Source organism: Salmo salar, chromosome 21 (assembly GCF_965601325.2).
Source record: "Salmo salar chromosome 21, fSalSal1, whole genome shotgun sequence".
Lineage (NCBI taxonomy): Eukaryota > Metazoa > Chordata > Actinopteri > Salmoniformes > Salmonidae > Salmo > Salmo salar.
Genome location: NC_138311.1, coordinates 45,403,207 through 45,416,980, shown reverse-complemented (window position 1 = coordinate 45,416,980; position 13,774 = coordinate 45,403,207). Strand labels below are relative to the sequence as shown.

The 13,774-nt window shown below is 46.5% G+C and overlaps 1 protein-coding gene across 2 annotated transcripts in view; it reads left to right on the top strand.

Annotated features, from left to right (window-relative positions):
- Window positions 1-13,774, top strand: part of LOC106582393 (tyrosine-protein phosphatase non-receptor type 4) — a 132,335-nt gene that overhangs the window by 77,866 nt on the left and 40,695 nt on the right. For both annotated transcript variants that reach the window (XM_014165465.3, XM_014165466.3), the window contains exons 10-14: window positions 2,518-2,606; window positions 3,922-3,985; window positions 8,596-8,768; window positions 9,343-9,411; window positions 11,913-12,047. In XM_014165465.3, coding sequence (XP_014020940.1) covers window positions 2,518-2,606; window positions 3,922-3,985; window positions 8,596-8,768; window positions 9,343-9,411; window positions 11,913-12,047 — 530 coding nt within the window. The remainder of the gene's footprint in view (window positions 1-2,517; window positions 2,607-3,921; window positions 3,986-8,595; window positions 8,769-9,342; window positions 9,412-11,912; window positions 12,048-13,774) is intronic.

Below are 13,774 nucleotides of genomic sequence, written 5' to 3'. Positions count from 1 at the left end.
AGAGATAGGAGGAGAGGGTCTGTGTCTGTACCCCCACCCTGCCATAGAGAGATAGGGGGAGAGGGTCTGTGTCTGTACCCCCACCCTGCCATAGAGAGATAGGAGGAGAGGGTCTGTGTCTGTACCCCCACCCTGCCATAGAGAGATAGGGGGAGAGGGTCTGTGTCTGTACCCCCACCCTGCCATAGAGAGATGGGGGGAGAGGGTCTGTGTCTGTACCCCCACCCTGCCATAGAGTGATGGGGGAGAGCGATAGGAGGAGAGGGTCTGTGTCTGTACCCCCACCCTGCCATAGAGAGATGGGGGAGAGGGTCTGTGTCTGTACCCCCACCCTGCCATAGAGTGATGGGGGGGAGAGAGATAGGGGGAGAGGGTCTGTGTCTGTACCCCCACCCTGCCATAGAGAGATAGGGGGAGAGGGTCTGTGTCTGTACCCCCACCCTGCCATAGAGAGATGGGGGAGAGGGTCTGTGTCTGTACCCCCACCCTGCCATAGAGAGATAGGGGGAGAGGGTCTGTGTCTGTACCCCCACCCTGCCATAGAGAGATAGGGGGAGAGGGTCTGTGTCTGTACCCCCACCCTGCCATAGAGTGATGGGGGGAGAGGGTCTGTGTCTGTACCCCCACCCTGCCATAGAGTGATAGGGGGAGAGGGTCTGTGTCTGTACCCCCACCCTGCCATAGAGAGATGGGGGGGAGAGAGATAGGGGGAGAGGGTCTGTGTCTGTACCCCCACCCTGCCATAGAGTGATGGGGGGGAGAGAGATAGGGGGAGAGGGTCTGTGTCTGTACCCCCACCCTGCCATAGAGAGATGGGGGAGAGGGTCTGTGTCTGTACCCCCACCCTGCCATAGAGTGATGGGGGGGAGAGAGATAGGGGGAGAGGGTCTGTGTCTGTACCCCCACCCTGCCATAGAGAGATAGGGGGAGAGGGTCTGTGTCTGTACCCCCACCCTGCCATAGAGAGAGAGGGGGAGAGGGTCTGTGTCTGTACCCCCACCCTGCCATAGAGTGATGGGGGGAGAGGGTCTGTGTCTGTACCCCCACCCTGCCATAGAGAGATAGGGGGAGAGGGTCTGTGTCTGTACCCCCACCCTGCCATAGAGAGATGGGGGGAGAGGGTCTGTGTCTGTACCCCCACCCTGCCATAGAGAGATGGGGGAGAGGGTCTGTGTCTGTACCCCCACCCTGCCATAGTGAGATGGGGGAGAGGGTCTGTGTCTGTACCCCCACCCTGCCATAGAGAGATAGGAGGAGAGGGTCTGTGTCTGTACCCCCACCCTGCCATAGAGTGATGGGGGGAGAGGGTCTGTGTCTGTACCCCCACCCTGCCATAGAGAGATGGGGGAGAGGGTCTGTGTCTGTACCCCCACCCTGCCATAGAGAGATGGGGGAGAGGGTCTGTGTCTGTACCCCCACCCTGCCCTAGAGAGATGGGGGGAGAGCGATAGGAGGAGAGGGTCTGTGTCTGTACCCCCACCCTGCCATAGAGAGATGTACCCCCACCCTGCCATAGAGAGATGGGGGAGAGGGTCTGTGTCTGTACCCCCACCCTGCCATAGAGAGATGTACCCCCACCCTGCCATAGAGAGATGGGGGAGAGGGTCTGTGTCTGTACCCCCACCCTGCCATAGAGAGATGTACCCCCACCCTGCCATAGAGAGATGGGGGAGAGGGTCTGTGTCTGTACCCCCACCCTGCCATAGAGGGATGTACCCCCACCCTGCCATAGAGAGATGGGGGAGAGGGTCTGTGTCTGTACCCCCACCCTGCCATAGAGAGATGGGGGAGAGGGTCTGTGTCTGTACCCCCACCCTGCCATAGAGAGATAGGGGGAGAGGGTCTGTGTCTGTACCCCCACCCTGCCATAGAGAGATGGGGGGAGAGGGTCTGTGTCTGTACCCCCACCCTGCCATAGAGTGATGGGGGGAGAGGGTCTGTGTCTGTACCCCCACCCTGCCATAGAGAGATGGGGGGAGAGGGTCTGTGTCTGTACCCCCACCCTGCCATAGAGAGATAGGGGGAGAGGGTCTGTGTCTGTACCCCCACCCTGCCATAGAGAGATAGGGGGAGAGGGTCTGTGTCTGTACCCCCACCCTGCCATAGAGTGATGGGGGGAGAGGGTCTGTGTCTGTACCCCCACCCTGCCATAGAGTGATGGGGGGAGAGGGTCTGTGTCTGTACCCCCACCCTGCCATAGAGTGATGGGGGGAGAGGGTCTGTGTCTGTACCCCCACCCTGCCATAGAGAGATAGGGGGAGAGGGTCTGTGTCTGTACCCCCACCCTGCCATAGAGAGATAGGGGGAGAGGGTCTGTGTCTGTACCCCCACCCTGCCATAGAGAGATGGGGGGGAGAGAGATAGGAGGAGAGGGTCTGTGTCTGTACCCCCACCCTGCCATAGAGAGATGGGGGGAGAGGGTCTGTGTCTGTACCCCCTCCAAAGCTTCCACCAGGCTGGCCCACTCTCAGGATGCTTAGACACTTCATTTTCTCTCTCTGTCTCTGTGTGTTTCAGGATCAACGCAACACTGACATTTTAATTGGGGTGATGTCAGCAGGGATCGTGGTTTACAAGAACAGGGTACGAATCAACTGCTTTCCCTGGTGAGTGACAAACTGGAGGCTTTTGATTCTGATACAAGATGAGGCCATTTGTAAATCCCATAATTCATTTGATCGTTGCTACAAGGGGATTGTTTGTGATCACACAGAGCATCCACTTCGGTAGATTGTGTTAGAAATTCTAAATGCTTACTGTATGTGTGAGTAGGAAGAGGAAAGATGAGGATATGTATTTTTTAATGTATATATTTTTGCTATATTTTTATTTATTTTACCTTTATTTAACTAGGCAAGTCAGTTAAGAACAAATTCTTATTTTCAATGACAGCCTATGAACAGTGGTTTAACTGCCTTGTTCAGGGGCAGAACGACAGATTTTTACCTTGTCAGCTCGGGGATTCAATCTTGCTACCTTTACGGTTACTAGTCCAACGCTCTAACCACTAGGCTTTCTGCCGCCCCACATATCATTGAGTCTTCCAGGTTGCAGAAGCATTCCGAGAAGTGTTAAATATAATTCTTCTAAGCACATCACATAACTGTTTTACATATTCATGTGTAAAATACAGATGATCATTCCTAGAATCTCAGAGCGGACTCAGAGCGGTTTAGCTTTCATGTGGATTGTCTTTGAGGCCCAAAGCTTTAATTCTTAGAAATCTTTGATATTCAGCTGTGGGAGGGGCTACTGGAAGTGTGTGCCAGGGGTGGGATTGCACAGCCTAAATCCCCACCAGACGAGTAATAATCCAACACACACACTTCCCCACCCCCCACTCGCTCCTCACAGCACACACCCCAGTTCTTAAAAGCCAGCTGCTTGCTGTAGCACAGTCTGCTTCGACGCTTTCCAGTCAGGCTAAATTTAGGGCTGCTAACAGTGGCGCGTTTCACAACAGCTGTCCTCCACTGTCAAGCGAGAAGGCTCGCTCCTATTGACCACTCTCTCTGTTTGGCTTGCCTGCCCATATATATTAAAAGGCGATACACAACGTTACTCCTCTCAGAAAGCAGAGTGGTCCGGTATCTAAGAGAGATGTGTGAATTCTAGCCTCTCTCCCATTTATGTCCACAACGGGCTGACAAATGAGCTATCTTAGATGACGCTGTCAGAGAGAGAGAGAGAGAGAGTGAATTTAAAATATATTTATCTGAGCTGTGAGTCATGTAGAAGGGCTGTAGGGGGAAGGGAGAGGAGGGGGAAGGGAGGAAGAGAGGAGAGGGGGGATTAGGTTTGATGGGGAGACAGCTGCTCTCTGCAGCGAAGGCTCTGATTTGAGCCGTGAAGGAAGGAGACCCTCTGCAGTGACACACATTGTGACGCAATTTCTGTGTATTTCTCGCTCACCCCTTTCAGGTTGAAGATTGTGAAAATATTGTTCAAGTGCAAACAGTTCTTCGTTCAGCTCAGGAGAGAAGTGGTAGGTATTCAAGCCGTCGTTTTCAATGTCCTTATTTTGATAATAAAATGTAAGGTGGGATCTACTAATCTACCAGCAATGTGTTTTATACAGTAGGAATCATGACTTACCCAGCAGAAAACACAGCAGTGAACACAGCCACAGGTTCTGCCTCAGCTTGTGTAACTGTGCTTCCCTGTCAATAGTGTCCCCAAACCAGACCCAGTTCTCTGGCTCTTCCTCAGGGAGGAAACTAGCTAGCACTGCTAATGGACCACCTACCACTGGTCCAGTCCCTCATCACACCACAGGCACCATATCAATCTGAAACAACCTAGCTTAGACATGAACAACATTAACTGCCCCCTCACCCAGACCCAGCGTCCATATTTGTTTATTTGATGAACTGGTTTTCTGGCATAATCACCGGCCTGCTCCGCCGCTGACTGTCACTGAAATCTGGAAGAGCAACAGAGGGAGAGCCTCTTAAATGCTTATTAATTATGAAGAATAGATAATGCATTTTGGGTGTGGAGGTGGGGAGTGTGATCTGAAAATGAATTGAAAGTGCTGCAGGCTCCCTCCTACTTCCTCTGTTCCGTGGAATCTCAGGAAAAGATCCCCAAAACAGCCCCATCACCTCCCCTCTCCCTCCCTGGTTTCATAATGGAGAAGGGTTTTTCCAGAGCAGTTGTACTAAGAGCACTGCGGCCGTCGCCCAGCCTCCAGGGTGTCACTCGGACTGAATTATTCATGGTTGCTTCCCAAATTTAACCCTAGTCCCTATTTAGTGCACTACTTTTGACCAGGGCTCTGATCAAAGTAGTGCCATATATAAAGAACAGGGTTCCATTTGGGACGCAGCCCCATGGACATATGGGTCATGTGAGCGCGGGTCACTGCACACGCTTTAAACGAACCAGGAAATGAATTTCCCTCCTTTTACATTTTTCTCCTGGAGTTGTAAGTTGTTCTTGCGAGCAATATATATTTTATTATATACTATACATATACAGTTCTTCAGATATACTACATATTCAATCCATATGCTGTCCACATTGTCTATACATCATATATATATATATATATATATATATATATATATATATATATATATATATTGCTTTTTCCACATTTTGTTACAGCCTTATCTGTAAATATATATTTTTTAAACATTTATATACTCATAAATCTACAGACAATATCCCATAATGAAAAGTGAAAACAGGTTTTTAGAAATACTTCTTTCATTTAAGAATGATGGAGGCCAATGTGTTCTTGGGAACCTTCAATGCTGCAGAAATGTTTTGGTACCTTTCCCCAGATCTGTGCCTCGACACAATCCTGTCTCGGAAGTCTACGGACAATTCCTTCGACCTCATGGCTCGGTTTTTGTTCTGACATATATTGTCAACAGTGGGATCTTATATAGACAGGTGTGTGCCTTTCCAAATCATGTCCAATCAATCGAATTTCCCACAGGTGGACTCCAATCAAGTTGTGGAAACATCTCAAGGATGATCAATGGAAACAGGATGGACCTGAGCTCAATTTCAGGTCTCATAGCAAAGGGTCTGAATACTTATGTAAATGTATATAGATTAATTTTTTTTACATTTTTTAAATAAAGTTGCAAAACATTTTTACAAACCTGTTTTTGCTTTGTCATTATGGGGTATTGTGTGTAGATTGATGATGTAAAAAATAAATGTAATCAATTTTAGAATAAGGCTGTAATGTAGCAAAATGTGGATAAAGTCAATGGGTCTGAATACTTTCCGAATGCACTGTATATACACTGTATATACAAAAGTATGTGGACATCCCTTCAAATTACTGGATTCGGCTTCATCTATTGCTGACAGGTGTATAAAATCGAGCACACAGCCATGCAATCTCCATCGACAAACATTGCCAGTAAAATGTCCTTATTGAGGAGCTCAGTCACTTTCAACGTGGCACCGTCACGTCCAACAAGTCAGTTTTTAAAAAATTGCTTCCTTGTTGGAGCTGCCCCGGTCAACTGTAAGTGCTGTTATTGTGAAGTGGAAACGTCTAGGAGCAACAACGGCTCAGCCGCGAAGTGGTAGGCCACATAAGCTCACAGAACGGGACAGCTGAAGCGCGTAGCGCGTAAAAACATCTGTCCTCGGTTGCAACACTCACTACTGAATTCCAAACTGCCTCTGGAAGCAGCTCCAGCACAAAATGTGTTCGTCAGGAGCTTCATGAAGTGGGTTTCCATGGCTGAGCTGCCACACACAAACCAAGATCACCATGTGCAATGCCAAGCTGGAGTGGTGTAAAGCTCTCCGCCATGGAAACACGTTCTGTGGAGTGATGAATCACGCTTCACCATCTGGTAGTCTGACGGATGAATCTGGGTTTGACGGATGCCAGGAGAACACTACCTGCCCGAATACATAGTGCCAACTGTTAAGGTTGGTGGAGGAATAATGGTCTGGGGCTGTTTTTCATGGTTCGGGCTTGGCCCCTTAGTTCCAGTGAAGGGAAATCTTAACGCTACAGCATATAATGACATTCTAGATGATTCTGTGCTTCCAACTTTGTGGCAACAGTTTGGGGAAGGCCCTTTCCTGTTCCAACATGAAAATGCCCCCATGCACAATGCAAGGTCCATACAGAAATGGTTTGTTGAGATCGGTGTGGAAGAACTTGACTGGCCTGCGCAGAGCCCTGACCTCAACCCCATCGAACATCTTTGGGATGAATTGGAACACGAGCTAGGCCTAATCGCCTAACATTATCTGACCTCTTGGTGAGGGGAGCTTTAGTCTTTACTGCACATGATGATGGTGTTGGTCAGAGAACCTGCTCTTCCTTGACGTTGTTTCAAGATGCTGAGAGCCTGCTCTTCCTTGACGTTGTTTCAAGATGCTGAGAGCCTGCTCTTCCTTGACGTTGTTTCAAGATGCTGAGAGCCTGCTCTTCCTTGACGTTGTTTCAAGATGCTGAGAGCCTGCTCTTCCTTGACGTTGTTTCAAGATGCTGAGAACCTGCTCTTCCTTGACGTTGTTTCAAGATGCTGAGAGCCTGCTCTTCCTTGACGTTGTTTCAAGATGCTGAGAGCCTGCTCTTCCTTGACGTTGTTTCAAGATGCTGAGAGCCTGCTCTTCCTTGACGTTGTTTCAAGATGCTGAGAGCCTGCTCTTCCTTGACGTTGTTTCAAGATGCTGAGAGCCTGCTCTTCCTTGACGTTGTTTCAAGATGCTGAGAGCCTGCTCTTCCTTGACGACGTTTCAAGATACCGAGAACCTGCTCTTCCTTGACGACGTTTCAAGATGCTGGTGTGGACAGTCACAGCAAAGTAAACATATTTATTTTTTAAAGGACACTGAACCTTAACTTCTAGGTAGTGGTCTCTCTCTGTTTCTGTACAGTAGGTTCACAGGCTATATGAGCAGATGGCTTACTAGAACATTATGCTATGGCTGTCTCTGTGAACATAATGACCCAAGTGGGAATGGGGACCACCATGTCTTCATGACGAGTGGCATGTGCCCTCAGGAAACACCGTGGAGGCTGAGGGAGGGCTATGGGGATGTGGCATGTTCCCTCAGGAAACACCGTGGAGGCTGAGGGAGGGCTATGGGGATGTGGCATGTTCCCTCAGGAAACACCGTGGAGGCTGAGGGAGGGCTATGGGGATGTGGCATGTTCCCTCAGGAAACACCGTGGAGGCTGAGGGAGGGCTATGGGGATGTGGCATGTTTCCTCAGGAAACACCGTGGAGGCTGAGGGAGGGCTATGGGGATGTGGCATGTTCCCTCAGGAAACACCGTGGAGGCTGAGGGAGGGCTATGGGGATGTGGCATGTGCCCTCAGGAAACACCGTGGAGGCTGAGGGAGGGCTATGGGGATGTGGCATGTGCCCTCAGGAAACACCGTGGAGGCTGAGGGAGGGCTATGTGGATGTGGCATGTTCCCTCAGGAAACACTGTGGAGGCTGAGGGAGGGCTATGGGGATGTGGCATGTTTCCTCAGGAAACACTGTGGAGGCTGAGGGAGGGCTATGGGGATGTGGCATGTGCCCTCAGGAAACACCGTGGAGGCTGAGGGAGGGCTATGGGGATGTGGCATGTTTCCTCAGGAAACACTGTGGAGGCTGAGGGAGGGCTATGGGGATGTGGCAAGTTTCCTCAGGAAACACCGTGGAGACTGAGGGAGGGCTATGGGGATGTGGCATGTTCCCTCAGGAAACACCGTGGAGGCTGAGGGAGGGGTATGGGGATGTTGGGGCTGCAGATAGAGATGAACTGCCTGTCTCCTCGTCTCGTGCGACAAACCTACTGGATCATGGTGGCTAATCCAACACATTCTATTTCCCCATCTATGAACATGGCACTGTAGCCTTGTCTTGACATCTGTGACCATAGGACCAAGATTTTAACTCAACACCTCACTACTCCCCCCCAAATTCATAGTACACAATAAAGCCTATGGATTAAAGGAATTGAATGATGTGTGGGAGGGTGGTCACATAACAGAAGCTCAGAATATATTGCTCTCAGTATAGAAACATAGCCCTTTCTCATTATTGTTGTCACTCTGTCATTCTCTCTGTCTCTCCCTCCCTGCTTTACTTTTTATCTCTCTCCCTCCCTCTACAGAATGAGACGAGGGAGACCTTGCTGGGGTTTAACATGGTGAACTACAGAGCCTGTAAGAACCTATGGAAGACCTGTGTAGAGCATCACACCTTCTTCCGTCTGGACCGGCCCGTTCCCCCTCAGAAGAACTTCTTTGCCCACTATTTTACCCTGGGCTCCAAGTTTCGTTACTGGTAAGAGAAAATCCCCATTGCCACAGGTGCATGCACCAACCCGTGCACACTTTACCTGCAAGACACAAAGCACTGCCATTGAAATGTCAACACAGGTCAAAAATGTTTGCGAGGTCACGATGAGTGGCATCAACAGTCAGTGTTTGGGGAATTGCGTTAGCGGTTGCCTATTGTGCTCTCATCTTTGGGAAAAGTAGATGAATTATTAACGCAAACCCAAAACTGGGCTTGTTTTTCTTCAGTCCTTTCAAAACGCTTTTGGGGAGAAGGGAGTTATTCCATTATTCATATGGATTCATGTCTCAGATGGAGATTAGAAATAGTACAAATAAAACAAACTGTTCATTGTTGAAGCACTTGAGCATTTGCTTTGAGCTGTGAAGGGGATGGGGAGTGGTAAGGGGGCGTTTCGTCCTGTGAGATATACAGTTTGGGTGAAACAGAGTTGGGAGATTGTTGATGCATTTTTTTTAAGCTCCAGTTGTGATGTGAGGTACAGCACAGCAGTTTGTAAGATGTGGCTGAGTGTTACTAAAATGATGGTTTGGATGTTGTTTGAACGTGTTCTCTGCAGCGGGAGGACCGAGGTGCAGTCGGTGCAGTATGGTAAAGAGAAGGGGATCAAGAACAGGGTGTTTGCCAGGTAATGCAACACAACACTATACTGTATATGTACAGTGCCTATCGAATATCTACACCTCCCTTGAATTTCTGTACATTTATTGTTAGAAATTGGGATTAAAATTAATTAATTATATATTTTTTGTCAACTACACATTTTAAAGATGAATGAAAAGCAAAACACTAGTATTCCTTGATTAGATAAGTATTCACGCCCCTGAGTAAATGCATGTTAGAAACACCTTTGGCAGCAATTACAGATGTGAGTCTACTTGGATAAGTCTCTAAGAGCTTTGCACACCTAGATTGTGAAATATTTGCCAATTTTTTACCAAACAATTCTTCATGCTTTGTCAAGGTGTTGGGGATCTTGACATAGATTTTCAAGCAGATTTATGTCAAAACTGTAACTTGACCACTCAGGAACATTCACTGTCTTCTTGGTAAGTAACTCCAGTGTAGATGTGGCTTTGTGCTGTAGGTTATTGTCCTTCCGAAAGATGAACTTGTCTCCAAGTGTCTGCTGGAAAGCAGACTGAACCAGGTTTTTCTCTAGGATTTTGCCTGTGCTTAGCTCCGTCCCGTGTCTTTTCATCCTGAAAAACTCGGCAGTCTTTGCCGATGACAAGCATACCCATACCATGATGCATCCACCACCATGCTTGAAAATAAGTAGAGTGGTACTCAGTGATGTGTTGTGGTGGATTCAAACCAAACATAAGGCTTTGCATTTAGGCCATTTTTGCAGTATTACTATAGTGCCTTGTTGCATACAAATGAATATTGTGGAATATTCTGTATATTTGTGTTTTCCTTTTCACTCTGTCATTTAGGTCATTATTGTACATGTTTTAAAATCACCAATGGCCTCAGGGTGACAACCCTAAGCAGTTTCCTTCCTGTCCTGCCACTCAGATCAGAAAGACAACTGCATCTTTGATGTGTCTGGGTCGTTTAATGCATAATCCACAGCATGATTTTTAACTTCACCATGCTTAAAGATATATTCAATGTCTGATTTGTTATTGTAACCCATTTACCAATCACTGCCCTTCTTTTTGATGCTTTCGAAAAGCTCCCTGGTCTTTAGTTGAATCAATGCTTGAAATTCAATACTTGACTGATGGACCTTACAGATGTATGTAAGGTCCATCAGGGCCCAGATGGAAAGGGTAGTCAATCAAAAATCATGTTCATCTCTATTATTTCACACAGAGTGAGTCCATATAACTTCTTGTGTGTGATTTATTAAGCCAAATTTTACTTCTGAACTAATTTATGCATGCCTAAACAAAAGGGGTGAATACTTACGCAATGACTGTTTTAGTTATTACATTTTTTATTAATATTAATATTTAGAATGCTCTTTTCACGTTAACATTATGGAGTATTTTGTGTAGCTCAATGACAAAATGTTTTACTTTTATCTGTTTCAATCCCACTTTGTAATGCAACAAAATATGAAAAAAGTTAAAGGGGATGTCGACTTTGTATTTATGGTTTATGCATGTATCTCTGCTATTAAGTCCCCTATCAAAAGAAGTATGACAGCTCTAAATATCTGTTCATGCCCAGAGAATTAGTGATGTTGATGGGCCAAGCATCACATCCTGGAGGTGCTGTAGGAGGAATTAGTGATGTTGATGGGCCAATCATCACATCCTGGAGGTGCTGGAGGAGGAATTAGTGATGTTGATGGGCCAATCATCACATCCTGGAGGTGCTGGAGGAGGAATTAGTGATGTTGATGGGCCAATCATCACATCCTGGAGGTGCTGGAGGAGGAATTAGTGATGTTGATGGGCCAATCATCACATCCTGGAGGTGCTGTAGGAGGAATTAGTGATGTTGATGGGCCAATCATCACATCCTGGAGGTGCTGGAGGAGGAATTAGTGATGTTGATGGGCCAATCATCACATCCTGGAGGTGCTGGAGGAGGAATTAGTGATGTTGATGGGCCAATCATCACATCCTGGAGGTGCTGGAGGAGGAATTAGTGATGTTGATGGGCCAATCATCACATCCTGGAGGTGCTGGAGGAGGAATTAGTGATGTTAATGGGCCAATCATCACATCCTGGAGGTGCTGTAGGAGGAATTAGTGATGTTGATGGGCCAATCATCACATCCTGGAGGTGCTATATGATGAACTTAGTGAAATTGATGGGCCAATCATCACATCCTGGAGGTGCTATATGATGAATTTAGTGAAATTGATTGGCCAATCATCACATCCTAGTCTCACGGATTCTATCTTTATCGCTGAGCTGTTTCACATATACATCTGGGCTTTAGACTGGAGTGTTTCACCACTCTAGCTGGGTCTGACATGGCGCCCTATTCCCTATATAGTGCATTACTTTACACCCGAGCCCTATCCAGACCCTGGTCAAAGGTAGTGCACTATATAGGGAATAGGGTGCCTTTTCAGACACACCCTCTGTCTTCCTTATCACAAAGTCAGCAGTATCACATCCTCATTGGCTCTGTCATGTGACTGATTCTATTTCCTGTTTGAGTAGGTCTCCCAGTAAGCCCATGGCCAGGAAGTTGATGTGCGGGACAGACTGGGAGGCGGTGAGCAGGAACAGCCTATCAGACGAGAGGCTGGAGACCCAGAGCCTGCCCACACGCTCCCTACCCGGTACCCCTAACCAGTGAGTACCTGGCTGTCACTCCTCCTTATATACCCTGTCCTAATATCATGCCCACGCCTCCGAGAGGGAGACACGCTGTGAGGGAGTCCCAGTTCCAATTGGAGGTCGACCGATTAATCGGAATGGCCGATTTAATTGGGGCCGATTTCAAGTTTTCATAACAATCGGTATTTTTTTTATATAATATTTTTTGTAATGTTTTTTTTTTTTAAACCTTTATTTAACGAGGCAAGTCAGTTAAGAACACATTCTTATTTTCAATGACAGCCTAGGAACGGTGGGTTAACTGCCTTGTTCAGGGGCAGAACGACAGATTTTTACCTTGTCAGCTTGGGGATGCAACCTTACGTTAACTAGCCCAACGCTCTAACCACCTGCTTTACATTGCCAAGGTAAGTTGCTAGCTAGCATTAAACTTATCTTATAAAAAAACAATCAATCAATCATAAACACTAGTTAACTACACATGGTTGATGATATTACTAGTTTATCTAGCCTGTCCTGCTTTGCATATAATCGATGTGGTGCGCATTCGCGGAAAAGGACTGTCTTTGCTCCGACGTGTACCTAACCATAAACATCAATGTCTTTCTTAAAATCAATACACAGTATATATTTTTAAACCTGCATATTTAGTTAATATTGCCTGCTAACATGAATTTCTTTTAACTAGGGAAAATGTGTCACTTCTCTTGCAAACAGAGTCAGGGTATATGCAGCAGTTTGGGCCGCCTGGCTCGTTGCGAACTGTGAAGACTATTTCTTCCTAACAAAGACAGCCGACTTCGCCAAACGGGGGATGATTTAACAAAAGCGCATTTGCGAAAAAAAGCACAATCGTTGCACGACTGTACCTAACCATAAACATCAATGCCTTTCTTAAAATCAATACACAGAAGTATATATTTTTAAACCTGTATATTTAGCTAAAAGAAATCCAGGTTAGCAGGCAATATTAACCAGGTGAAGTTGTGTCAGTTCTCTTGCGTTCGTTGCACGCAGAATCAGGGTATACAGAATCTGGCTCGTTGCGAACTAATTTGCCAGAATTTTACGGAACTATGAAATAACATTGTAGGTTGTGCGATGTAACAGGAATATTTAGACTTATGGATGCCACCCGTTAGATAAAATACGGAACGGTTCTGTATGTCACTGAAAGAATAATGTTTTCGAGATGATAGTTTCCGGATTTGACCATATTAATGACCTAAGGTTTATTATATTATAGTTAAGTCTATGATTTGATATTTGATAGAGCAGTCTGACTGAGTGGTGGTAGGCAGCAGCAGGCTCGTAATAGTCAAAGGTATATGGTTTAGAGAGAGATAGTCGACGCGTCATAATTCCTGTAATAAATTGCGGCTGAACTTGAAAGGGGTTTCTTCGTTATTTTACCGTTCATGTCTTCCATAGAGAATGTCTTGATCTACTTCAAATAAGGTCTGTGTTTTGTGCTTAAACCGCCTCGGCGTTTTGATACCCGTGTAAATCTCACTAGGTAACGTTTGTCAACATATTTTCATAAATCCACTCTACAAAAAAAATTATCTTCGCTTATATTGATCAGAGTTATATCCTATGGATATCTACACAGTTATAAAATTGGCAAGGTGGTGTAAGCCTAAACCAAACACAGACCTTATTTTAAGTTAATCTAAAAATATCCTATGGAATAAATGAAGGAACCGCTTTTCAGATTTTGCTAGAAGGTGTCATGGGAATTA